General features: G+C 45.9%; 1 protein-coding gene across 7 annotated transcripts in view; it reads right to left on the bottom strand.

The window, feature by feature from the left end:
• TANGO2 (transport and golgi organization 2 homolog) overlaps window positions 1–27,900 on the bottom strand; it is an 84,613-nt gene that overhangs the window by 20,885 nt on the left and 35,828 nt on the right. For 6 of the 7 annotated variants that reach the window (XM_048515113.1, XM_048515111.1, XM_048515112.1 and 3 more), the window contains exons 3-6: window positions 27,322–27,410; window positions 21,784–21,903; window positions 20,918–21,032; window positions 8,113–8,223 (exon numbers count right to left, since the gene is read on the bottom strand). In XM_048515113.1, coding sequence (XP_048371070.1) covers window positions 8,113–8,223; window positions 20,918–21,032; window positions 21,784–21,903; window positions 27,322–27,410 — 435 coding nt within the window. The remainder of the gene's footprint in view (window positions 1–8,112; window positions 8,224–20,917; window positions 21,033–21,783; window positions 21,904–27,321; window positions 27,411–27,900) is intronic. The other variant, XM_048515117.1, reaches the window with a different exon arrangement.

Raw genomic sequence — 27,900 nt, 5'->3', positions numbered from 1 at the left:
TAGCTCCAGTTCTTAAGGAAGGAACCACTTGAAGACCAAAGAAGCTGGTACGTTTATGTCATTCGGTTCTCTGTCCAGGCACGGGGCATTTCAAATAAATCCAGCAGCACGTCAACACAAGCGCAATGGGAAGAAAACTGGATGTGGCATCAATTCTGCGGACAGGCCTTTTTGAGGCAGGAAGGAGGGGGGGGAATGCAAACTGCCATTCGATGGTTCACTCTCAACATCCTTCAATTCCTTTCTGCCAACAAGGAAAAGCAATTCCTCAAACTGCTCTCTGTATATCGGGCTGGATGCTTGCATGAGCTCATATCAAGCAATATTTCATTCAAGTGGTTCACTTATTATTTACTGTGGGGAGGGGGAGGCATTTTTGTGGCTACCGACAAACAAAGTACATCTGCGGCCCAGATTTTAATTATACACAAATCTTCAAAGTATGGCACAGACGTCTTGCCTTGTCGATAGGGTTCTTGCCCCCACCCCACTCGTCTTCGGGAGAAACGGCAACTTGCAACAGAATTTAATGCTGCTCCCGAACGCTAATGGCATGAAGCTTTTTACATAGTAGACGAACAACCATTTCCAATGTTTCAGTTTTGTCGGGAGAATGGAGGAGACGCACCAATAGCTTGACGCAAACAAAAGCGAGCCAGATAAAATCTCATTAAGCGAAATGTAATGCATTCGGAGTTAAGCTGGCGGTGCATAAATTGGCATCTGGTACGTCAGCCTTAACAAGCAAAATTGTTCTTTATTTGGCTATTTATAATCTCTTCTATACATAGTAGCTAGGATGCAAGCTGGGATTTATGCTCTTCCCTTTCCAAGGCATTCTGACTCTCCTAAAAAAACAAAAACGGTGCCCGCCTGGAAAATTATGCACAGCACAAACACCAGGGAGAGAGATTCTAACCCAAACAGAACCCAAGCTCCGAGGCCCCTTCCGCACATGCAAAATAATGCACTTTCAATCCACTTTCACAACTGTTTGCAAGTGGATTGTGCTGTTCTGCACAGTAAAATCCAGCTGCAAAGTGCACTGAAAGTGGACTGAAAGTGGACTGAATTATTCTGCATGCGCGGAAGAGGCCTGAGATTATTCAGTTATTTAAAACATTGGTAAGCCTTCCTTTCTCCCAGAAGCTGGGACCCAAGGCAGTAACAAGGACAAAAAACATCAGCGCAGGTTTTTTAAAAAGCAATAAAACAAAGGTAAGAAAGATTGCAACAGTCAAAGCGCAACTAATGCCACTCTCTTGATTGACCAAAGCTCCAAAAGAATCTAAACACTGTCTAAGCTTTTAGATCTTATCCAACATTAAAAACTCCCCAAAGCCCCCGAGCTCAGTTTTGTGGCCACTTCAAAATGCCATCAGAATAGAGGTCCTCCCCTTTCTCTATAAACCCTTCATATAAAACTAGAAGTAAAGCCCACTGTCGAGTAAGAAATACACCAGGCCTAGATAGGGCTGGGAATGAGGGCAGTTAGGGGCTGGGAGGGCTTGCTGAGGGTAGGGAGGGCAACGGGGCTTTTGAAGGCCCAGAGAAGTGGCAGCAAGGCGCCACTGCGCCGGGGAAGGGATAGAATGTCTGAGGACGAACCCTCCACCAATAAGGGAGAAGGAGAGTCCTGCTCCCTTATTGGTGGAGGGTTCGTCATTGGACATTCCATCCCTTAGTGCTTTACTATTGGTAAGATGGGCAAATACTGAAAAAGCCTGGAATGGGCAGCAGCCTTTCACACCTCAACAGGTGTTCACATGAAGATGCCTTGTACCAAAGCAGACCACTGGGCCATCAAGGTTCGTATTGCTCACTCAGACTGACAGTGGCTCTCCAGGGTCTGGGGCAGCATTCTTTCTCATCACCTACAGCCTGATCCCTTTTTAACTGGAGATTTCCAGTACTGAACCTGGGACCACTGAACCTCCAAGGACTTTAAATGCGAGCAGCAACACTCTGAGATCGATACAAAAACAGGAAGATGATCACTTCAGTCATTGTAAAATAAGAGTAAGATGCTCCCTACGGTGACCCCTGATAATACAAGTGCTGCCACATTCTGTACCTGATGTATTTCCCAAACAGTCTTAAGGGCAGCCCTAAGTAAAGCACACTGCAGTAGTTGAGCATCGAGGTTATTAAAGCAAGATCAGATCAGCAGTCTCTAAATAAGAGGAAACTTTTGGGCTAAAGGCAATGGAAAAATGCATTATGAGCCCCCATAATTACTTGCTTTCCTCATTATAGACCAGGATCTAATAAACCCCCTTAGCTCTCCTGTGTCAGCATACTGTTTTTTAGACACTTTTTTAGGCAGAAGCATCCACAGACTTATATAGAAAAAGGTGGGTGATATCCACATACTGGCAACATCTAACTCCAATGCTTCAGATGACCTCATGAAGAGGCCTTACACAGATCTTAAATAGCATAGGGGAGAGCACCAAATAAAGAAGACCACACTGCTGAATCCTCATTCCCTGTAACAACCTTCAAACCACTTCAAAGCTACACCTCCAGTTCCCACACTGCATTCCAAACATCCCAACTGCAGTGAGTGATCAACGGGGTCAAAGACACAGAGAGGCCAAGGGGAACTAGTAGTGAGGCATACCCTTTGTCCTCCTGTAAACAGAGACTGCACGCCAGAGTGACCGAGGTCATCTCTGCCGCAAAACTTGGCTGGAAGCCAGTGTGAAAAAGATCAAAGGCACATGCATGGCCCAGGTATTGATGGAGCCACTCAGCCATGATCCAGTCAAGGAAATTACCCAAGAATGGAGGACTTTAGACAGGCCTATCATTAGCCAAGACTTGACTATCCGGGGGAGATTTTTTTTAGCAAGTGGGTTAATTGCTGACTCCTTCAAAGTTTAGAGAAAACTCCTCAACCAAGGAGGTACTTCACAATTTTCAGAAGCGAAACGTGCACCACTTCCTTGCAGGATTTCAATAACTGCAAGGGCAGAAGTCCAAACAACAGGTCATGGCTTTCACAGCACCCAGAACCATCAACATCAATCAGACACAATTCATATAATTAAGACCAGATGGTGCTCTAGACACTCCTATAGTGCAACCCTTTGATAAACTGGCATGGCAAACAGTGCAGATATGGAGTAATTTGGGGCGAGGGGGTGGGGAAGAGCAAGCAAAATCAACACAGCTAGGAGCCAAACATCTTTACTTCTGTGACTCTGCTTTAGGGGGGGTCACTGATAGTTGAATCACACTAAACAATTGAGTGGGATGTGAATTAGAAGATAGGATTGTAGTTTAGAGGTATATTTTCTTTGCAGCCATCACCAGCCTTTCCAAATGAGGCCTTTAGCAAAATTCGTGAGATTCAGCCTATGATTTTTGCAATGACACTCCAGATATCTTCCCAATTTATTTAGTTTCCCACAGTTCCAGGGACAACAGCTGGGTCCTCTTAGAAGGGGACATACGCACACTGGGAGGGATGACCCGGTCAACAGCTTGCCAGACCTAATTTTCCTGGCCCCTACTACAGTTTCAAAACCTAAAATTCCGGGGGACAGACCATTCTAACCATCCTCCCTAGTAGTCACCCTCAACTAGGCCTTAAAAGGGATGATGGTCTGATGCCAAATCTCCAGCCCCTCTAGCAGTCAACCAGAAACCTGCTCACTCCCAAAAAATTTAATCTAGTGTGAGTCCAAAACAACATAGGACACACCCACCGAAGCCATAAAGTTCGGAGCCTGGCGGCGGCAGCAGCGGCAGCAGCAGCAGCAGCAGCAGCAGCAGCAACAGCTGCAGGAGGAGGAGGAGGAGGAGGAGGAGGAGGAGGAGTTTGGATTTATACCCCAACTTTCTCTCCTGTAAGGAGACTCAAGGTGGCTTACAAGCTCCTTTCCTTTCCTCTCCCCACAACAGACACCTTGTGAGGTAGGCGGGGATGAGAGTTCCAAAGCACTGTGACTAGCCCAAGATTACCCAGCAGGAAGGTAGGAATGCAGAAACACTTCTGGTTCACCAGATAAGTCTCTGTCACTCAGGTGGAGGAGTGGGGAATCAAACCCGGTTCTCCAGATTAGAATCCACCTGCTTCTAACCATGTGGCCTCCAACAGGATTGTCATCCTTAAAGTCTGCACCACCAGGCTGGAGACCGCCTCTGATAACTTGGGTCTGTTCAGATGCGAACTACGGCTTGCTGTGAACTGGGATGACAAGGGAAGGGCTGGAGCGTACAAGGAGAGAAGACACAGCAGCAAATGCAAGCCTGAGGCTCAGTTGCAGCAACCAGCCTGTGATCTGACACAGCCCTCTTGCAATTATTTCCCTGACACATTGCGCTCTACAACCTGGGTGACTGAGCAAAGAGATTCTGCAGGCTGCTTTTACATTTCTGTTGCCTGCTAACAACTTTGTGTCTCTGACCCCCATCACATTTTCTTGAAAGAAAATTTTCGCTGCTCTTGCTCTTTCCCTCACCCAGAAACTTTACATTCGTTTCCTCGGTTTTTACTTCTAGTCTATACAGCAATAAAAAAAAAAAGTACAGCAAGCTCTTTGAATGAGGAACAATTGTTCAGCCTGTTTTCAAAAGAGAATACCACTGGGAGGAGCAGTGCTGGTAAAGGGGGAAATAACATTGGAAAAACCCAGAACCTATACAATGCATTTGCTTCTTATCCTATGATGCAACTTGGAAGACTGTGCAAAAACAGGACAGAAAGTTTCCAAAGGCAGTTGACAGAATCCATGCAAATGTTTTAAAGGCTTCGCAGTAGCACAGACTCTCTTCACACCACTATTTTAAAATCTGCCTTTATGGGTTCTAATAGCCATGAACTTAGATGGTTTTTAAAGATAACGTTTTTATTAGACCAATGGAAGTAAGTATGATGATTTAAATATGTTAATTTGCACATGAGCTGGAGCAGAAGCGCAGGATGGTTTAGAAGGAGCAGGAGTTTGGATTTATACCCCACCTTTCTCTCCAGTAAGGAGACTCAAGATGGCTTACAAGCTCCTTTCCCTTCCTCTCCCCACAATAGATACTTTGTGAGGTAGGCGGAGCTGAGAGAGTTCTGGAGAACTGTGGTTAGTTCAAGGTCACCCAGCAGGAACGTAGGAGTGCAGAAACACATCTGGTTCACCAGATAAGCCTCCACCACTCAAGTGGAGGAGTGTTGAATCAAACCCGGTTCTCCACATTAGAATCCACCTGCTCTTAACCACTATACTACACTGGCTCTCAGAAGCTGCCATCAATTCATTCAAGCTATATAGTGCTACAAAGAAGGGATCTAACCACTGATTGTTATGTTATGCCAAGGTTTGGAATGGCATCTATGGTAGTTTCTCTTCTTGAAATATGGGATACAAAATCACTCTGACAAACACCGCTTTCTTTTGCTTTACAGTGGTGGTAGAACATGATGTGTATAACAAAACAAGGAATGTGGGCGATTTGGGTTTGAAACAGGGTCCAGAGCTGTGAAAATCCTTCTTTGGCTTTACCCAGTCTTTCTGTACCACAGAAATGCCCCAGCATCAGGACCTATGGTGGGATTCAAACCCAAACCCCCTACCAGTTTGAACTGGTACCTTTCAACCTGCTCTGAGAGCACCTGACTGGGATCTCGCATGTGACACAAGGAGCCAATCAAAAGCCTGAGGCCCTAAAAAGCATGGGCTCATATGTTTCCTGCTAAATCTTGACAACATGGCAGCAAGGTAAGAGCTAGACTGAACTTGGCTCTCCCACTTCCTTCATTTGCTTATACCAGCCTGGCTTCCTGGAACTTCACTTTCCAAATGGCGCCTCTTTCCTCTGGGCTTTTCTCTGGAATCCTGACCTTCACCTTGATTTTAAACCTTCCTCTGACCCTCTCCACTCCAGACTGCTCACACAGAACTGCAACTCTTGGTTTGTCCTTGGATGAAAGGAGAAGGAAAAGGGATATAAATTGGGTCCCATGTTGCAGGTGGATGCAGAGTCTGAAAAGGCTACAGACCATCAACAGTCCACACCACGTCGCCAACTTCTGCACCAAAGCCAGCAGCCGGACTAACATAGCAGGGGAGCAACAAACAGGTCTTTTTAAAAAGGAAACGGAGCAGCACACAGCAGCTACGTACTTGCCCACTGACATGCCACAAGCTGTGTCAACATCAAGGCCCGTTGCATCTTTAATGCAAAGCCAGTGTGCAGCACATATAAGTCAACTGGGCACAAGATGTAAACAAGAGCTTAAGAAGAGGAGTCCTGCTGGATCAGACTGAGGAGAGGCCAACCAGTTCCTCTAGAGGTCTAAAAACCAGGCATTGAAGCCAAGGCCTTCCCCTGATGCCGGCTGGTGCTGATATTCAGAAATTTGGAGGTTCCTTTTAATCACCATGGTTAGTAGCTACCAATAGACCTACCCTCCATGAGTTACGAGGCAGATATATTTAAAAAACAAGGGGGTGGGGGGCAGGTTTTCAAAGAAGAATTAGATTTATATCCTCCCTTTCTCTCCTGTAAGGATTCTCAGAGGGGCTTACAAACTCCTTTCCCTTCCCCCCTCACAACAAACACCCTGTGAGGTAGGTGGGGCTGACAGAGCTCCAAAGAACTGTGACTAGCCCAAGGTCACCCAGCTGGCATGTGTTGGAGTGCACAAGCTAATCTGGCTCACCAGAGAAGCCTCCACAGATCAAGTGGCAGAGTGGGGAATCAAGCCTGGTTCTCCAGATTAGAGTGCACTTGCTCCTAACCACTATACCATGCTAGCTCTCATAGAATAGCGTATGTAGCTATACATTTTTGATTGGGTGATTTCCCTCTGGCTTCCTGCCACAGGGAATCTTTTCCCATGTTGTTTTGTCTGCCATGAAAGCCCTGTTCACTGCAAAGGATTCTGGAGCACACTGTAGGGTTCACTCAGTTTCCCCGAAAGGATCAGCTGGGATTAACTTGTTCAAAATATGTGCATCCTAGAACGACCTGACAGATCCCTGTGGCTGCTTACTGCAATGGAAGTGTGCCAATAAACGACAAGTTCGGAATGAAGCTTGCCAACACCACTGCAGGTTTCAGGTTAATTCAGACATCGCCCCAGTCTGTGCTTAAGGAGATTTCCTTACGATTTGATGCAGTGTCCAGATAGACAAAACATGACATGTGGTCAAACAACCCAGAGTTTAAATCATGATGTCTCGTAGCAGGCTCACAAACAAATGACTTTTGCTTAATGTGGTATGATAGGATGCATTAATGGATGAATTACACTTGCAACTATCCCTCTGGAGGCCCCTGAACCGTAGAAATGGGAACACGGGAGAAGCCAAAAAATAAAAAAAAATGGACAGGCAGTTCTGTACCATGGTTTGCTGGTTTGTTTTCAAGTTCATACCGTGGTTAAGTGCCACATGAAGGAGCCCTGTGCTCATGTCTCTAATGCCTACAGTTACTTAGCAACTTCACTTTTAGCATGGACCAAAGTTTGTGGTTATATCCAGACCAGCAAGCTGATTTGTGCTCCCCTTCCAAGCCAGAGTTGAAAACTTGGTTGGGAAAAGAAGCGCAAGACTGGTTCAGATAGACTGGTTCGGGTAGAATGGTGAGAAGGAGGAAGTGCAAAAGCATGGGGCTTGTTCGTGTCATGCCAAATCCTACTGTGGCATTAGGCCTGAACCATGCCTAGCTAGCACAAACTAGAGTTGGCATAAGAAGAAGAGCTTGGATTTATACCCCACTTTTCTCTCCTACAAGGAGTCTCAAGACAGCTTACAAACTCCTGTCCCCACAACAGACACCTTGTGAGGTAAGTGGAGCAGAGAGTTGGAAAAGAACTGTGATGGGCCCAAGGACACCCAGCAGGCTTCATCTGTAGATGCAGGGAAACAAATCCAGTTCACCAGATGAGAGTCCACTGATCAAGTGCAGGAGCAGGGAATCAAACACAGTTCTCCAGAGTACAGTTCACTGCTTTTAATTACTCACCATGCCGACTCTCTGACATGAGCCAGAGAAGGCACCCCAAGAAGCTGAGGACACCTAAAGTTGTTGGGCACGTAGTCTGAGAACTGCTGCCTTAGGACCTAACTGAACAGGTGATATCTCATGGCTATTTTTCCAAAAACTCACTTCCTTCCACGGAGGCCGGCCTTGCCACTCGGATGACTCAACCCATCGGAGTTTGCACCTGCTGCTTCTGGCTTTTTTCCTCCACTGTCAGCAATTAGGCGGGCGCTACCTCTGTGAGCACATAAAAGAATTTGAAAAGATGGTTGCCAACTGCATCGAGGACAGAAAACATGTTTATCTGAATTGCCATTTGCAGGGGGAAAGCAAGGCGACTGACACGCCTGTCTCAATAACATTTTTGGAAGTTGTACTGCCATCCTTCCTCTTGGCTGGAACCAGGCTGGGTTTCTTTGCTCGCTATATTTCACCCTGGGTTCAGATGCCCGAGTTGGGATTCAGAGATCTGAATCAGTCCCCAAAGGACTCCTAAAACTATGCTCTGCAGTCAGAAGGCAACCAGATAGGAGGCTGGCCCTGCTTTCCCTTGAGCTGAGCACACCCAGTGAAATTTTGAAACCAAGGATGGAGCACCAGTACCTTTACTCATTTTTTTTAAAAGCACATCAGTGATAACGAGGAGGAACCAGTAGAAAATGCCACATTCCCACGTTTCCACACCAGGAGGGTTCCTCAGCCTAAAACCATGAACTCTTGCCTGTGAAATTCTTCTCCATTTCTGCACCTCAACAGAAACATAACCTTTACCTGTTGAATTTATCTTTGCCCTGCCACTAAGGCACAGCAGTCCTGAGAGCATCTGAACTGGTAAAGCAAACAGGCCAGCTCCACATGTGAAAGGACCTTTTGGAACGAACTCATTCTAATATCGCGTATTTCCCTTCCCAATTATTTGACGGAGCTTCTAATTTAAACTGCTGTAGTTTTAAAGTTTTAGTCTTGAATTACTGTATGGGATATTTTTTCTTGCTATTATTAGCTGCCTCAAGCAGTTCTTGTGAAGCAGAACAGTAGCATATACATTAACTACAAATAAAAGAATCAGACAAATATCCAGAAGCACGGATGTTTTTCTACAGTATGCAAGACTGCACACAGCTACATGAAAATGAATGTATCTTACAGGTTGGCATTTTACAATCGAGTTCAAGGTATCCCTGCTGGAAAATAGAATCACTAGCTTTGGCGCTGTGTGAAACCATGCTGGCTTAAGAAATTCAAGCAAAGGTGTGTTGGGTTGTTAAATACCCTGCAGTTCCTTTCCCGTGGAATAGATCCCAAGGATGCTTGAATAGCACCATCTCTCTGTTTACAAGCAGCTTTACCAACAACATCGCATGTGGAATGTGCCCGCAATCAGTCAAAGCTTGTCATTTTAAGCAACAGGCAAGGCGACAAACAAGACAAACCAACAGCTGTATCAGAAATGAAGGATTTGTCATCTCTCAAAATTATTTTGCAGCCTTGCCAGGAAAAGGCACGCTTCTGATTTATCTGATTTATCACTTTATTTCCAATCAAGGGAGCTCCGTCAGATTTAATACATTCTGCAAAGAAACAAGGAGATTTATTATGCAACTCCTATTAGTCAGGTTATTGTGTTCCCTCCCAGGTATTTGTCTCCCCAAACTAAGACGTTACAACAGTTCCTTACAAAGCAATAAAAGCTGGAAGTTAAAGAAGAAGCAAAATGCGGCAAGCAAGAATGCATGCCTCACGCCTGTCCCTGAGGCGAGCCAATTGATTGTTCTGCTCAATGCAAAGGCAGAGTCACTCGTACTATTCCACAATTCCTTGGGGAGAATAGGTTTGCACCGTCTCTATTTCCTGCTTTCAGCAAGGTATTTTGGGGGGATTTTTAAAAAAGGCAAATCTCTTAATGCAGATCATGGAAAGAACCGTACATAGTTTGAAGCAGCCAAGCCACAACGGGCCTTCCTATAACTCACTGGGTGTTTGCAGCAGCAGAGGAGCACATGGGTCCACGACGCTTACCGCATTCAGGACTAGAAAAATGAAATTTTAGTTCATTCTGAAGACCTGCAAAAGGGCACCTCTTTTTGATGCTGTCAGGATATTCAGAAAAAGGAATAGCCAAGGGTCCCAAAGCAATTGAGCCACAAATTACTGAAATAATAGGTTGCCCAAGACCAAGGGCATATCTGCCAGAGGGACACAGGGGGAAGTTAATTGACCCCCTGGGTGCCATCTGTTAGATCACGCGGAGGCCACAAAATCGCCCCCACCTCTCCCACACAGAGACGCTGCCATCTGGGCTGGGAGCCTACCGCAGGCCTGCTGGGCGCCCTTTGACCCAGGCCCACCAGGCTGCCCGGGACTGCCACTGCCCTCCTGGGCCAGCTAGAGGAGTAGCCTGGCAGGGCTGGGTCTGGCGGGGCTGGGCTGAGGGGCGCCTGGTGGGCCCGCAGCAGGCTCCCAGCCCTGCTGCAGCCGGTGGAGGAGGGCACGGCGAGCCTGGGCAGCCTGGTGGGGGCAGGAGCCTGCCACGGGCCCACCAGGCACCCCTCGGCTTGGCCCTGCCAGGTTGCCCAGGACCACTGCCACCCTCCTCCACCAACTGAGGTAAGTGGGGCGCGAGGGTGGGGGCAGCACCTGAAGGAGGTGTTGCCCCAGGTGCCATTTTCTCCCGGTATACCTCTGCCTGAGACCATGGGGTGCGTGTGTGTGTGTGTGTGTGTGTTTCCACAGGATCATTTGAAATAAAAAAAGAAAACCGCAGTCCTGCAGCAAGACATGTAAAACATCCGCAATCATGTGGAAAGACACATAGAACACCCCAAGCGTGGAGTAAATCCTAAGATAAACACATGTCCTTAAAGACACATTTGGACAAGGAAATGCAGCTCTGGGAATAAGGTCCTCCAGTGCTGCTGCCGTCTCTCCCTCTAGCCATTTTCCAGAGAAGTCAGAAAGGCAAGGTCTCCCCATCTGCTTGGCAGCTATTCTATTCCCACCTGAGAAGGTTGAGCAGGCTGCAGGTGGCTGACTGAGCTCGGCCAGCTTCCAGAAAAAGGCAGAAGGCCCTGACCTCCGCGACTGCTTAACAGCCAGCTGGCCCACCAGAGACCATTAAAGCAGAGAAGAGTTAAAACTGATGTTAATGAATTCTTCTTTTCTCCTCAGCCGCTCGGAAAGCATTTCTGAGAAGTGACTAGCAGATGTGTTAAAAAACAAAACAGAACCCACCCTATAAAGTGAAACCGTGTAGGGTTTTAATGGGGAGGGGAAGAGGGTTAACGCCCAAAGTCTGACCCAGAGCCAGCTGCAACGGCATTGCTGTAGAAGACCACCTCATGCCGGCTGAGGAGACGCCAGTAACACCCTTTACCGTCAGCCTTTTCGTGTGAAAATACTAAAAGCTACTTGGGGGCCCTGCTGAGAAAGTCATGCAGTAATAAGATTCCTAGAAGTTCTACAAAAATTTTTTTGATGTGGACGACATCTGAAGGGCATGACTGCTAATTCAGGACATCTGTATCTTATTTTCTCTACATTCCGCACGTTCCCCAAAGTGCATTTTCCATTGAACACATACCTCAAACTATAAAGCTGCTTTGGGGCCTCTGACAGGCCTGTGGTTTCCGACCAGGGAACCTTTCATGGTTCAAAGTACTGTGTGTGGGAGGGGGGACTGCTCAGGAGAGACAGAGAAACGTTCCTCAAAATGGCGTGGGTAGGATCGCTTCCTTCCAAAAATACTGCTGCCTTCTTCAAAAATAATTAACACACACACACCCAAATCAATTCACGGGTTGGCTCATCACAATTTCTGCATTTTAATGTCCAGGGCAGTGATTCTCAACCAGGGTTCTGTGGTACCCTGGGGTACCATGAGCACGTCCCAGGGGTACCATGACAATGCTACCGCCTGCCGCCCCCCCCCCACTGGAATCAAATGGATTTTGAAGGGGGGGGGGGTTGGAAGCTTCATGGGCTCCCTTTAAACAACACTGAAAAACAGCATTGTTTTATTTGCCTAAATTCGGTGTGGATTGGGGGGGGGGTAGATTTAAACGGAGCTCTCCCTTTAAATCCACCCAATCCATGTCAAATTTAGGCAAACAAACAACGCGGCTGTCAATGCTGCTTTCCCTCCCCTCCCCCTGCTTGCCACTCCCCCCCCCACCTACAGGCCAAAAACGGGAAAAAACCTAAAAAATGCAAAAAAAAAATCAAATGAACCTCAGGGGTACCCTGAGATATGAAGAGTGAGGTCAAGGGTACCACGATGTCGAAAAGGTTGGGAAACACTGGTCCAGGGAGTACCTTGCTCAGAAATGGGGAATGGGCAGCGGGAATATTGCCACAACAAGGGAATGGACATTCACAATAGAGGAAACTCGCAAGAGCTAGTGCTGGGTCTTGCAAACTAAGGGATTCCTCTATGCCACTAACCACAGGTTTGCGGGGAGAAAGGAGGCAGGTGGAGAATGGCGGCTGAGAGCTGGATATTCTAGTCATTGAAATTTTAACTTTAAAGAAAAGCAGTATTTAGAAGAAGAGAAGAACAGTTTGGATTTATACCTCACCTTTCTCTCCTGTAAGGAGACTCAAGGTGGCCTACAAGCTCCTTTCCCTTCCTCACCCCCCAACAGACACCTTGTGAGGCAGGAAGGGTTGAGAGAGTCACCCAGCAGGAAGGTCACCCAGCAGGAATGTAGGAGTGTGGAAACACATCTGGTTCCCCAGATAAGCCTCTGCCACTCAGGTGGAGGAGTGGGGAATCAAACCCGGTTCTCCAGATTAGAATCCACCTGCTCTTAACCACTACACCACGCTGGCTCTTAGTAGCTCTGTATACAAAGATGAAGAAAAACACTGCTAGCATTTCGCCCAACGTTCAGTAAGTAACCCCCCCCCCCCCCCACACACACACACACTCAAGCAAATGACTGTAAAAATACTGGGAAGGCATAAACCCCGGAACCTATGCATCAAGGCTGAAATGTGGTTTGAGCAGACTTTCATCAATGGTGCAAGACGGGCTCAGCTATGTGAACTGTACCAAGAAAGTGCTGCCCACTTCTGAACAGAGCCTTCCAATCCCTCAGCCCCACCACACTGCACTCCAGCATAGCTTTTATCATCATTGCGGAGAGACCAAGGGCAAATTAGCAAATCACAAGATGCCCTCCGGCAGTTATGATTCCACAGGGGTTTGAAGATCATCACTCTAGCAGGAGACACACGGAAATGTTCTAAATGAAAGCTTCTGCTTGACCTACCACGGCCTGCAGGAGAATTCTAATGGCCCGGCGTTCCTCTGCAGAGAAAGAAATTCTACCTTCAGCTTTGAACTCTTGCATCTGATGGGCCCACTGCCAAGGATCAGCTACTTTGTGCCCCACAGATGGAGAAGGGAAAGCATAAGGCAGAGCTGCTGGAGAGGTGGACTCCACAGCCATTCAAAGAACTGACAGAAAGCCCGGAAGGTGTGGCTGCAGGAGAGAGAGGGGATCTTGGCTTATGTTCACTGGTCTTGTTTGTTAAAGAGCATCTCAAGGACTGCTGTATTGTAGAGCAGTAGAGCATCTGAAAATGAGAAAGCAGGTGGTGTCCAAGCATACCTATCATAGAATCCTAGACTTGGAAGAGACTCCAAGGGCCATCAAGTCCAGCCCCCTGCTATGCAAGAACACATAATCAAAGCACTCCTGACAGATGCCCATCCAGCCTCTCTTTAAAAACCTCCAAAGGAGACTCCACCACACTCCGAGGTAGTGCATTCTACAGTTGAACGCCCCTTAATGTCAGGAAGTTTTTCCTGATGTTCAGGTGGAATCTCTTTTCCTTCACCTTGAACTCATCACTCCTGGTTCTAGTCTCCAGAGCAGCAGAAAACAAGCTTGGTCCCTCACCAACATGACATCCCTTCAAATATCTAAACAGACGGTCATTGCATCACTCACTGCAACGAAGTTCAAAGTTTGCATTAACATTTTGGGAAGACACAGGGGCACCACCAATTCACGTTTCTACTTGTGTGTGCCAACAGACATGGAGTTGAGAAGAAATGATGAGACGTGTTTCAGTGTGCCCTGTCCAGTGTGCGTTTTTGGTTCCATTAAAACGCCTCTTTTTTCAGTTCAGCATATCTGAACACAACCCCCCTAGTGAGGTGTAGTGGACTTTAATCCGGAGAACAGGGTTTGATTTCCCACTCCTCCACATGGATGGTGGACTCTTATCTGGTGAACTGGATTTGCTTCCCTACACTCCCACACATGAAGCCTGCTGGATGACCTTGGGCTAATCTCAGTTCTGTGGAACTCTCTCAGCCCCACCTACCTCAAGGGGTCTGTTGCGGGGAGAGGAAGGAAAAGGAGTTTCTAAGCCTCCTTAAGTCTCCTTACAGGAGAGAAAGGTGGGGTATAAATCCAAACTCTTATTTTTAATACCACTGCGAAAAGAAACAACACACACCACACCAGAAACCTCAGTGATTCCTGAGTGTGCTTATTTTCAAGATGGGAGTTTGTTGTTGTTCCTCTCCTGATTTAAGAGACTGGCCTGCATCAGCGGTGTCTTGTAGCATTTCTTGGATCTTTTATTATTAATACAACACACGTCAGCACAACCAGAACTGACGTTATTTGTGGGAATTTTGATTATCTCCCAATTTGTGGGATTTCTCTTTGGGGGCATACCTGCTTTTTATTTGACTGCTTGTGCTGTTTCAACATAAAACACTGTGATGATCAACCACTCGGTGTTGACACAGCTGCTGACCACAGTGATTCTGCCTACTGGAAGTCACTCAGCTTCAGTACCTGTTGGATCTGCACATATCTATGCAGGGTTGGATTCAGCCATCTCTTTCACCCATTCTCACTAAAGACCCCTCTTTACTACATCTTCTGTCCCGCATGTGTTCCTTACAGGAGAGAAAGGTGGGATATAAATCCAAACTCTTCTTCTTCTTCTGTCCTGCCCCCAAACAAACATTTTAATTAATGAGGGTATATATGAAGAAAACTGGCTTTAGGCCTTTGTTGGGTGGGTGATGTTCATTTTGCACAAGGAATACAAAACCATCCCAGTTATCTCTCCTGCAAAAGAGGCCCTAAATGACAAAGAGACAGAGGAGATGTTACTGCTATTTCAAACAAAATAACCTCCCCTCCCAATTCCAAATGCACTTTGTCTCGAACTTTCTGAATGTTCTCGGAACAGAAGTTGCAAGAACTTCTGACACACTTCATCAAATTGTTGGAAATGGAGGCAGGTGATAAATGCCCAAGGGCACTTTCCAGATACTGTCAAAATGCCTACAGTATATGAAATATACAGTATATAAAGCATACAGTACATTAAGTACTGTACAGCACCAGTTTCTACAAATATGCACAGAGTCACAAAGAAGTGGGAAGCGCAGACTTGACTCTGAGGGTTAAGGTAAGCCAGGTGGTTTCTGATAGATCTGCCCACCGCTTTCTGAGGAGCTTCTGATCTCTGTAATAACAATAAAGGAGAAGGGGCAAAAATACTTGGCAGGCCTCCACATCCTGCAATGGACATCAGGTGTAAATTAGGAACGGGTTTGATGAAATTCAGCATTCTGCTGGAAACCTACCTAGACAATCAAGCAACACCTTTGAGACCAACAAGATTTTCGGCGTGCAGCTGTCCCTTCCACATCATGAGGACTAGGGGCAAAAAACCTGCCACCATCTGGAAAACCGTGTAAACTTGAGACGCAAAGATCACTGCTAGATATCATGGGAGAGATTGCTGTAAACATGCTTCAAATTAAAGTTCTTTAATTTTAAGGGGGGAAATGGTGTAGCTGTTTGTTTATTTTATTCAACAGTTATGCCATTGAAATCCCCATTTATAGTACTTTCTCATAGAATAGAATCATAAAGTTGGAAGAGACCACAAGGGCCATCAAGTCCAACTCCCTGTCCTGCAGGAATAGACACAAATGTCCGGGGGGGGGGGGGATTATATTTAGTGATTGAGACTTTGCGGAGTTCTTCCAGAGCTACACAGATATTTATCTTATCCCCAAACAGCCCCCATCAACAAAATATGATCAACTGAGTCAGTACTATAGGTACACTGATGAGTCCTTAAAGGGTACATCATGTTCCATGTGCAATAGCTGGCCACTGTTACATGCATCTGAACAATGAGTAATTTAGCTGACTCTATGATTTCTCAAAAATCAAGAACTTTATTCAATTTTTGAGCCAGCAGATGCCCCAGAGACACTAATTGATTGATGTTTCATTCTGGAGAGTTTCTCTCCAATCCAGACTGCAATCTTATTCCTGGGTTCATTAGTATTCTACCCAGAACTGCAGAGCTCATAAGCATCCTCTGGTCCCGCCCTCTCCCCATGCCACATTCTGAGTTAACTAGCTAACTATTTGGTTAACTCAAAAGGCCTGTGAAGTTCTGAAGAACCTTATGAAATGGCACACAGAGTGCTTGACTTCAGATCCCCCGCTCCCCTGGATCACTGACGGCTCCCCCTCAAATTCTTTTGATGTGTTATCTTGCCTTTGCAGGTAGCAACCTTCTTGACTTTATCATCATTATAGCAGATGCTGTTTTCATTGCTTTCTTTTTCAAGCTCTCTCCGTTTGCCTGACCCAGTGGCCAAAGTGAGCAGAATTCAGCCATTAGGCGTCTAATAACTCTGACATGGTGCTGTGCTTTCTTCCTGCCTGGTTTCTCCGTATTTCCTTTAACGATCCTTTCTCTCTTACCCGCTTCTATGTAGTATACACCTTGGCTTGACCATGGCCACTGAAAAGTTGCCTCCTTTCTCATTAGCAGCTTCCTACCTTAATTTCCGGCCCACTACGCTCCAGCAAACCTAACATTTCTCAGTTAATTCCCGACTGCAGCTTTCCTGCAACTACTCTGCCACTCACCATTTCCCACTTAAAAAATTTTTTTGGTACTTTTAATTTTTTTATAACATAATTTTTTATTATATTTGTAACAAAAAACAAATTCATCATCTTTATACATTTTTACATTTGCTACTTATTCTCCATTCCTACTTTCTCAGCATCTTCCAGATTTCACAAAACTGATCCTGCCACTGAAAACTTTTAATTCTAACTATATTGACAACTTGCTTTTCCTTCACAGAAGATATACGGCAGGAATTTTGACAGTTTTGTTCCCTGAGCAGCTGGAATGTTTGTGAACATTCTGTGCCATTATATCAGATTGTTAGAAGCTTCATTACGGCAAGCAAAACAATACATCGTAGGGCATGATTTCTTTCCCAGTGATGGATTACAGAAGAACATGAGATGACTTCTGTACTGTCTCTACAGGTAGCCACCAAACTCTCCCGCACAAAAGTTCTTTCTATCGAAGCTGAGCCTCGCCAACTGCAGCAGAGAAGAAGGCGAGTTGCAATTACAGCCCTTTCAAAGCCTACCTCGGTGCCTGCGCTCGCCACGATATCAAGCAGCTCTGGCACTGAGAAATATTTCAAGTAAAGACCCAGCTTGCAAAGCAAAGAAAGGAAGATGTGCTTGTCGAGCTCTGTGCGATGACCCAGCAAGACAAGAGACAGCTTCTGACTGACGGCTGCAGACAGTCAAAATTGAACTGGGTCATGGCAGCCATTTCATGGGGAGAAGAAACCCGTTGGCTTCTCGACTGCACAGCTGGATTGCCAACAAGTGGCAAGCGATTCAACTTCACATCTGAAAGCATCTGTGGGTGCACTCTGCATGCATCAGAACGATGGGAATTCGCAGTGGGCTCTCACAGTTCTGCGAGGCTTTTCTGCTGCAGAGCCCTTGGAGTGAACCGCTGGCACTGAACTCTCATCCCTGAAAAATTAACTTCTGTGAAATGCATCAGAGAAACTGGTCCAAACCTACTGTCAAGTATTTGAAGGGGGTGGGGTCATATAGAGGATGGTGCGGAGTTGTTTTCTGTTGCTTAGAAGATCAGATCCGAGCCGAGGAGTTGAAATCAAATCAAAAAGAGTTTTTGGCTAAACTGGGGGTGGCCAGCCTATGGTGCTCCAGATGTTCATGGACTACAATTCCCACCAGGTCCTGCCAGCATAGCCAACTGGTCATGCTGGCAGGGACTTATGGGAATTGTAGTCCATGAACATCTGAAACACCATAGGCTGGTCGCCCCTGGGCTAAACATTAGGAAGAACTTCCTGACAGAGCGGTTCCTCAGTAGAACCTTCCTCGGGGCTCTCCTCCTTTGGAGGCTCTGAAGCAGATGCTTCTATGAACAGAGGCAGATCATGAGAGGTAAGGCAAGAAGAGATAAGTCAGTGCTTGGTGTTCTCGTGGCCCTTTCTTATATGCCCAAGGAAGTGCCACTTTGGGACCAAGAAGGACATTTCCTCCAGGTCAGATTGGCCCAGGGATCCTGGAGGTTTTTTGCCTTCCTCTGGGCATAAAGTAGGGCAGTGGTGGCGAACCTATGGCACAGGTGCCAGAGGTGGCACTCAGAACCCTCTCTGTGGGCACACGCAGAGTGCCCCCCCCCACACATCTAGGCTGGCCTGGGCCACTGGGCTTGATTATTAGCATTAAACCAAAGACCTAGCTTTGAGTAACCCTGTTAAGCGCTGTTAAACCCCACTGATTTTCATACAAAGGACTAAAGCGCGATCCTTTCCCTGGGAGTAAGCTCATTGCTGGCAATGGGGCTTGCTTCTGGGTAAACCCTCCTAGGGTCATGATTCACTCATTGGAAGAGTTGCACGGTTGCTTCAAAGCATAGCCGCCGACTACCACCAAGCTTACTCCTGAGAAACGCACACCTCGGAGCCAACCATTTTTTCTAAACTAAAACCTCAGTATTCAGGTTGAATTGTCATGTTGGCACTTTGCGATAAATAAGTGGGGTTTGAGTGGCAATTTGGGCACTCGGTCTCAAAAAGGTTCGCCATTACTGAAGTAGGGGGTCACTGGTAAAGTGAAAGGGTAGTTATGAATTTCCTGCATTGGGTCAGGGAACATTGCCAACATGTGGGTGGGAAAATCTGAATATTTCCCCACCCGGACAGAAGCCATCCAGGCTTTACTGCGATCGTTCCCAAAACTTTGAACCAAAGCAGGTTAGAGAAAAGTCACAGATAGTTGGGGAAACCCTGTTTGATGCATAAATGCGCCACAAAAATGCAAGGAAGCCTCTCAATGGGAATGAACTCCAGGCACACAACCCTTGTGGAAACAGACCAGTGGTTCTCAACCTTCCTAATCCTGCGACCCTTTAATACAGTTCCTCATGTTGTGGTGACCCCCAACCCTAACATTTATCCATTTTACAGATGGAGAACACTGATGCAGAGAGTCTTAGGCGACCCCTGTGAAAGGGTCGTTCGACCCCCAAAGGGGTCCCGACCCACAGGTTGAGAACGACTGAAATAGACCCTTAGCCGTTCTGCTAATTCTATAGTCCAACATGGCTTTCCGTAGGCATCCCTGTTCTTGTTCTCAGCCTTCAAAAAAAATCAAAATAGAGCTTCTCCCTTCCCATAGATACGGACAGCTTGCGAGCATATACAGACACCTACACAGATTTGAAACAAACGAAGAAAAACACATGGAGATACCCAGGTGCAAAAACTGCAGCAAGCTGTTTGAGTAACCAGCACCTGCTCAACAATCCACTGAGTGACACATGAATGATTAACCCTTTATTTGCTCTAGATGGCAAATGTTCCATTTATACCATCAAAAGAATGAACATGTTCCCCACCAGCCACTCACCCTACCAGGCGCAGAGTAAATCCCTTAAGAGCTCTTGGTTGCTGCTTTTGGTGAATTTGCCAAACCACCCAAGGTCAGAGGGTTCATCTTCTTCCTTGAAGTGCTTGAAAATTGGGATACTGCTAGTAGTAGGGAAACAAAAAGGAAGCACACCTGGATCCGACAGCCCCTTCCTAAGGCATAGGTGTGGTGTGGGGCTGCGCTGGTGGATTTGCCCTCCCCAGGGCATTTGCGTGGATGGAGAGGTAGATCTGCAGGCAGATGGCTGCAGAGGCTCTCCACTGTGGTTGAACTTGGCACAAAGTGCTGCCCTGGCATCCCTCTACCCCTGCTGTCACCACTGGCGTGGCAGGAATGTTCTGGGGGAGGGGCCAGGGGTGGGGGCAATGTTTGTCAGCTTCCACCCTGCTGTTGTCCCAATTACTCCAGAGCACAGGGCTGAGGACTTACACTACTATCTCGGTGGTGCACGTCCATCAAGCCCAGTGGGGGCTTTCTGGAAGTTCCCTTGGGAACAGCAAGATGGCTCAGCTGCAGAGTCACACCCGGGTTCCCAGCTTGTGAATGAGACTGCCCATCATGGCTAGCTCTACAAAAAGGTAACGTGAGATTCTGGAGGACTGCAGCCTCCACTTCACCCAGGAGCAAGAGCAGTTAATGTTTCCTCCTGCCTCATTCTTCTGACATATTCAAAGGCAGCGTTGCAGGAGCACAGGACTTCCCAAGTGTTTGGGGAGCTCTGCTGGGCATGGGTGGTTTTCTGCGCTGCTTACAGGCAATGATTAGGGAAGGAAACTTTTTTCCTGCCATGGCTCCTGGCCGGGGCAAAACAAGAGCAGCGGCTATCAGGATACTGCCATTGACTACAAAAGATGGAAGTTTCTATCGCCCTGCTTTATTCGAGGAAAAAATATCCAGAATTGCAGACTATTACAGCTTCCTAATTTTCTCAAAAAAAGAAAAGAAAAAAAGACACAAAGAAAAAGATCTTGTGCACCTGAAACGAAGACAAAATTGGGCTCTACCTTCAGATCCAAAAGAAGCAACTAGGCGAACCTCAAAGGCCTCTGCTCTGACAAGCGCCTACCTATGAACATGCCATGCTATTAATTATACACACTCCGCTGCTCTCTGCGTTTCTCCCCATTTGCCGCTCAACTGCAAAGACTTACTTCAAGTCAGCTGCTATTAAATTAAACCCATTGTAAAGGTGTCCTTCGGAGGCAACTTTCTTCAAGTAAGAGTAGCTGTCCAGCTCTGTAGTCAAGAAGTTTGTCACAAGGGCACCTGTGAGGGGAAAAAAATGGGGCGAGGGAGGATTTATAGTCCGCTAGAATGATTTCCTAGGAAGGAAACTGACATTTCACCTCTCTGGGCTAGCTCACCCATAAAGAAAGAATGAGCAAATTTCAAGTCTTGCTGTTGCAAAGCCCTTTCGACAGAAGCTCAATCAACTCCGCAGGGTTAATTTGCTGCCTTTTTAAAAGGGTCACAGAATTACAAAATGTTTTATGCCCCCCTCCCAAGACATAACTTAAGAGCTGATGTTGCCCAGAGTCCCTACGAACAAGCTTATTTATTAAAATAGTCAATAAATTGACCAACATCTAGCTCTTCAACTTCAAACCAATGCAGCTACCCTTCTGAGACTGGTTTATAGATGGGTTTTTTGCTGGTTGTTGTGAGAAGAGACTGGACACAGTGTGTAACAGACTTCCCTCTGTGATACACCTCTGAAGATGCCAGCCACAGATGCAGGTGAAATGTTAGGAACAAGATCTACCAGACAACGCCACACCTGGCCCGGAAAACTCCACCACCAAAGGAAACCAGGATTCAGGAATCTGCTCAATAGAAAGCCTTCGAGAAGGGTTTTTTATGCTGTTCACATCCAATGGCTTGTTTTATATTGTTATATTATTTTAACTGTAAGCTGCCTTGAACACGGCTTTGGAAAGCCAGCACAGAATTATATTCTAAAATCACGAATAAAATAGAAAGGTGTTTTCTTTTCATCCCATTCAGGTTTTTTACATACCTCTCCCTTTTGCATTCTTGTCTATCTTTGGCTGCATGTAATTTGTCAGGGCTGCCATCTTGCCTTTCTTGCTGATTCCAAGCCAGGTCCCACCTTCTTTCCCTTCCTCCATATCCAAGCCTGCCAAAACAACAATGAAAATAAATGTCACATGTCAACTCCCCTCTTTCCAGGGGCATCGGAACATTTCAACTCAATTTACAAGCTTGAAAACTGAGAGTCAAGGAATGGTAAAAAGAGTCATGAAATGATTTTGGGTCTTCTATGATATATGCGATAAGATTGCCCACGCTGATCCTGTAGTGCATTTTAGCCAGTTTCTGACTGTTGTAATCCACACTTCTGTTTTTAATAATTGTTGCCCAGATTCTGCACAAAGGCCACATAGTTGACACATTTGGGTACCCTTATAAATTAGTCTTTAAAAACTGCCCTGGACTTGTTCTAAGTCTCTGTGATATGTTTGCACCCAGACTGGGATGCCGTAGATTAGATGAACAGAGTAGTTGACTTTGGCATTAAACAGTCATAGCACCACGGGAATAAACTGGTTTCCTCGACAGAGGGGAAAAAATGCGTGAATGTTGCTGCTGTGCATTTGGAATGCATAATGGCATGTCGATGATGGATGGTCCATTTGGGGTTAGCTTGGATGTTGTGCCCCAGATATTTAAAGGACTTCACTTGTTCCGGAGGAGAGTTCCCCATCTTCCAAATAAATGTTTGTTTGGAAAACCTCATAACTTTTGATTTGCCAATGTTGACTAATAAGGAATTAGTCTGGCAGTACTCTTAGAAAGATTGGACATAGCGGATGAGGCCAATTCTTGTGCTAGAAAGTATTGCAGTGTCATCAGAGTATAGAGGTAGAGGGACAGGATGTTTCCCTAACATTGGTGGGTGTCAATTAACTTTTCCCAAAGATTGAGGCAGATTGCTTAGAAACAGGTTGAAAAGATGTGATGCGAATACATAACTTTGTTTCACCTCTATTTGGGATAGAGATTTTTGCTGTTAGGTTACCCTTTAAATTGGTTTTGATTTGACAATGTTTTCAAGTAAAGCTTTTCATTTAAAAAGAGTAGATGGGAGTCCAGATTCATTTGTTTTAGTTTCTTCCAAAGATGGTATCTTGATATTCTATCAAAAGCTCTTTTAAGATCCTAGAAAGCAGCAAATAGTTTCTTCCTGCCCCTATTTGAATATATTTCCTTGCTAAAAAGGCTAATGTTATGCAGTGGTTGGTAGTAGATCTCCCTTGTCTAAAGTCTGTTTGTTCAGGACCAAGTATATTAAGGGTGGTCATTCAATCAAGACATTTTGTCTCCAGATGATGGACATACATCTTGTCAATAAACTGATAGGAGGCTTATTGGGCGATAATTTTCAGGGAGACTGGGGTCCACTTTTTTGAATACTGGTGTTATGACTGAATTTAACCAAGAGTCAGGAAGAATTCGATGCTGATCAATTAGGGTGAATAAGGTAGCCAGAGGACGGGCCCACCAGTCTGGGTGGTTTCTGAAGATTTCAGATGGTGGCTACCAACAATGTATGACATTCTCATTGCAGAGGACTTTATTCAGAAATGAAGAAGAAGCCATTTGTCACATAACTGCAGCACATAAAAAATCATAAGAAACTGCTTTATGACAAGTAAAAACATTGGCACATCTGGCTCAGAATTATTTACTCTCTGTCTGGAAGCAGCTTAGAGGATCTTTCTGGAACAACCAGTTAAGGATTTTGGACCGTAGATATTTAAAAAGTCCTTTCTCTCTCTGAGACCCCGGACAGATGCTCCTGACCAAAAGGGCCCATGCTGAGCTATCTCAAACATTTCTCTGACTTGGCATCAGGCAACTTCCTATGCTCACGGCTCTGTTTGTTGCCAGCAAACGTCACCAGTCCAAGCCCCAAGAGGTCAGCATTAAGGCATAAGAGACGGAAGACCGTTTGATTGCATTTGCTCCTGTCTACTTTCATTTGAGACATGAAGGCATTATTATGTAGGCTTACATACATAATAATGAAACTGAACTACTAAAAGCCCTTGAGAATATTTTTAATTCAATACTCTCCTGCTTCATGCAACCATCCGGAGAGAAGAAGAGAAAGATCACGCACCAAATCAAAACTGGGATTAAGCATCCTTTCGATTTTTTTCAGGCTGACACTCAGATAAAACTCAATTTTTTGGCACAGAATATATAGCAAGTTCCTTCATACATCTGTATGAAAGGAGAAACAGTTCTGCTGAGGATCTGGCAAGAATATGAAGCAAGAGCCAGAATTTCAGAATGCAAAAGGAACTGCAGTGCAGAGTGTGATTTATCCTTGCAATTCTCCCTGCCAACGACAAAAAACATCAAGCATAAGAGAAGAGTCTTTGCAAAACTCTCCATCTTCCCAGGTCTCATTTTTATTTATGCACACAGTGAGGGTTGTAAAGTTACGCAGTTGAAAGATAAATCTTTAAATGGAGAAGCAAGTGGACAACAAGCTGGGTAACTTTTATAAGTCACCAGGCAGCAGGATAAGAAGAAAACATGCAAAACGGAATCAACAAGACTTTTGACTGATAGGAAGGTGCCCACTTTCAGTAGGGAAGCAGATTTGTCAAAAACATTATTTTTAATGTTAGTGCCTGCTTGACTTTAAAGGAAGCTGCCTTCTAGAAGAAGAGAAGGAAGTACCTGCCTGCTCACAGAGGCACTGGTCTGTTACACATTAAATGCTTACCTTGGAGTTCTTCATGGGTTCTTCAGCAAGCAGTGGGCTTGCAGAGGGGTCTCCTTGCATTTTTCTGTTTATATGCAGGGAGGCACTCCCTCCTGGGTGCACAGTTTTTCTGTAGAGAACCCTCCAGGCCTGGTTCTCTTAACTTCACCCATCAAGTGATTCGTAAAGGCACAGATCTTGAAGATATTTATTCTTATAGGCAAGGATCTCACTACACCCAGTAGTCAAAACTGCTAGCTCAGCCTTCAAACTGCACTTTTATCCATATTACTGTTCCAAAAATAATCCCCCACCACCAATTCCCTGGACCACATGCTGCCAAAGAAGGGGATGTTGTGCTAGAGCCCTGCTAGAGCCAATATTCTCTCCTCCCAAGCATACACCCACACTTCCTGCTGCTGCTGTTTCCACTGGAGGACAGAGAGGCTTATTATTTCCAAGCACTCTCTGGTCTTATTATGTTGAAATACCAATCTATCAACATGAAATGCAGAGGTTGGCGCTTTTTGACTAAGCCTGTGTGACTGAACGTCTTTAACTTGAAGCAGCCAGTAATGTGGGAGGGGTATGGGGGAAGATGTGGGTGGCAATGTGAGGGCTTAATTGCCCAGTAGGCATTGGCCAGGGACAACAGTGTCCCTTTGGAGGCCACTCCCAGACTAGAGTCTTCTCATGGATCAACCAAGAGTAAGCTCTGCACTACTGGTCAGTCTTTTATTACTAAAATAAACAACAAGCTTCAAAAACTTTTTTTCATCCCAAAGCTAGTTTACTGTTCAGCAGCACTCGTATTATTAAAGGTGGAAGCTGGGCAACTTTTTAAAAAAGAGTGTTGTGGGCACCTCCGCTGGCACGACTTTAGCCAAGGGGATCTTGCTGGTGGGCTCGGCCAGCTCAGGCGAGTAGTCACTGGCCTCAGAAGGGTGAGAAGAGGTAGAAGCAGATCCCTCCTCTGTCCTGGTTGGAACATTCTCTGTTTATTAAGAAATCCAGCAACTTTCTCCCTGGCTTCAGACTATGGCTCCTTTGAAAGGGGTTGCCCTTCTCTTCATTGGTCCCCTGGGTTGCCTGAGACAGGAGCAAGCAAGCCCTGGGCTCCTGAGATTGGGTCTCTTCCTGTTGGTCTTTGCTTTATCTCCCTTCCTATCCTTCCTCCAAGCATCAGGTGCTGACTGAACAAAGTTCTCTTCCATGGCTTCTTGAGAGAAGTCCTCTCCTCTGGCTTCCCAGGTCTGTCACCTTCCTCCACCCCCAGCCAACCTCCAGTGTGTTGTAGTGTTTAAGAGCAGGCGGATTCTAATCTAGAGAACTTGGTCTCCCAGTTACCTAAAGTCAGGCCAATGTATCTCCCAGGATTATTCTTTATGAGATCGTTATAGTCTGCCTCTCTGCAGTGGTGTAGCGGCTAAGAGCAGGTGCACTCTAATCTGGAGAACTGAGTTTGATTCCTCACTCCTCCATCTGAGTGGCAGAGGCTTATCCGGTGAATCAGATGTGTTTCCGCACTCCTACATTCCTGCTGGGTGCCCTTGGGCTAGTCACAGTTATTTGGAGTTCTCTTAGCCCCACCCATCTCACAAGGTGACTGTTGTAGGGAGAGGAAGGAAAAGGAGCTTGAGTCTCCTTACAGGAGAGAAAGGCGGGATATAAATCCAAACTCTTCTTCTTCTCCACCACCCAGCCCTGTAACATCCTGATGAACTCTGATCCGGTGAACTCTGTTTGGCTCTCCTGGGGCAAGTGAGGCCAGAAGCTTCAGGGCTGCTCCTGGTCCCGGACAGGCATCTTTCTACTATGTAGTAGTAGTAGTAGAAGTAGTAGTAGTAGTGGTGGTGGTGGTGGTGGTGGTGGTGGTGGTGGAGGAGGAGGAGGAGGAGGAGGAGGAGTTTGGATTTATATCCCCCCCTTTCTCTCCTGCAGGAGACTCAAAGGGGCTTACAATCTCCTTGCCCTTCCCCACTCATAACAAACACCCTGTGAAGTAGGTGGGGCTGAGAGAGCTCCCAGAAGCTGTGACTAGCCCAAGGTCACCCAGCTGGCTTGTGTGGGAGTGCACAGGCTAATCTGAATTCCCCAGATAAGCCTCCACAGCTCAGGCGGCAGAGCTGGGAATCAAACCCGGATCCTCCAGATTAGATACACGAGCTCTTAACCTCCTACGCCACTGCTGCTCCTGTACCAACCGAGACCAACTGAGATCACTGGCCCATCATTCCTTCAAGCCAGTAAACCTTCAAGGACTCAGGCACAGAAACATCCTTCTATATACCAGCTGCCATTTCACTGGAGAAAGAAGCTGTGGCCTTCAGCATTCACAACATGTTTATGGCCCTCCCCATAGGAAGACTTATACAATACAGTCCTCCATAAAGTTAAACTTCTTTCACTGAAGTCAATGTGCTTCGAAGGGTATAACTTTCCATCCAGCTCTTTATCTCCACCTGGCAGGAACTCTCTGGGGTCTCCTGCAAAGAAAGGCCTTTCCCAACAGCCATTTCTTAAATATTTGAGCAGTAGATCATGGCATCCCATTTATGAGAGATGAGGCTCTACTCCTAAAGTATTTCACTAGAGTCCACACTCCTTGATTTCAGATGTCAGAATTACTCGCTGCTATATAAAACAGCAAACACACTTCACACAACCACAATAAAGATAACATTTCAGAAAACGGCACCTACAGTTAACATATGACTTTTTCTTCAACAGATGGTAGGTACATATTCTGATAGCTGCGCTCAGAATTGATGGGGAGGAATAAAAGAGGAAAACAGATTCAAGGGAAGAATTACATACCACTAAGGATCTCATTGCTGCTGTCCCAGAAGTCTGCCGATTTTGATGGTCTTAGATAAAATTCATCTCTATTTGCTGCTAGGATAAGCCTGCAGAAAAACCACAGGGAAATATGATTGCTTTAGATTATGAAGGCGCAAAATGTTTTTGACCTAATAGAACTTCTGTATTTAAAAGGTCCATGCAATAATTTAGAAAATCATGTTTCCATCTCTATTTGTTGTATGTTCAAAAAAATAGAAAGGAAATATTAATGGGAGTGTTATTCACTACCCAAAGCAAAAACTCAAAAGAACAGAGGTGCGGTGGGAAGAAAACATATTTTATTCCACTGTACTGCCATTATGTATTTTGCATTCTCTGCCCAGTCAGCCAGAGAACAGGCACAGGTATACAAAAGGCAGCTGAGACAAGCCAGTGATACTCAGTGTAATAGCTAGAGATTTTGAAACTGGGAGCTGTCCAGCACTAGAACATGCTGAACTGGACAGCTATTAAGCCAGCAATGGTGAAGACTCAGCTGAAGAGCCACTAGCCCCATGCCTCCCTGCAGGGGAACCACCAAACCCACCACAACTC

This window comes from Sphaerodactylus townsendi, linkage group LG13, assembly GCF_021028975.2.
Source record: "Sphaerodactylus townsendi isolate TG3544 linkage group LG13, MPM_Stown_v2.3, whole genome shotgun sequence".
Classification (NCBI taxonomy): domain Eukaryota; kingdom Metazoa; phylum Chordata; class Lepidosauria; order Squamata; family Sphaerodactylidae; genus Sphaerodactylus; species Sphaerodactylus townsendi.
The sequence above is the reverse complement of the archived record's forward strand: the minus strand, read 5'-3'. Positions and strand labels throughout refer to the sequence as shown.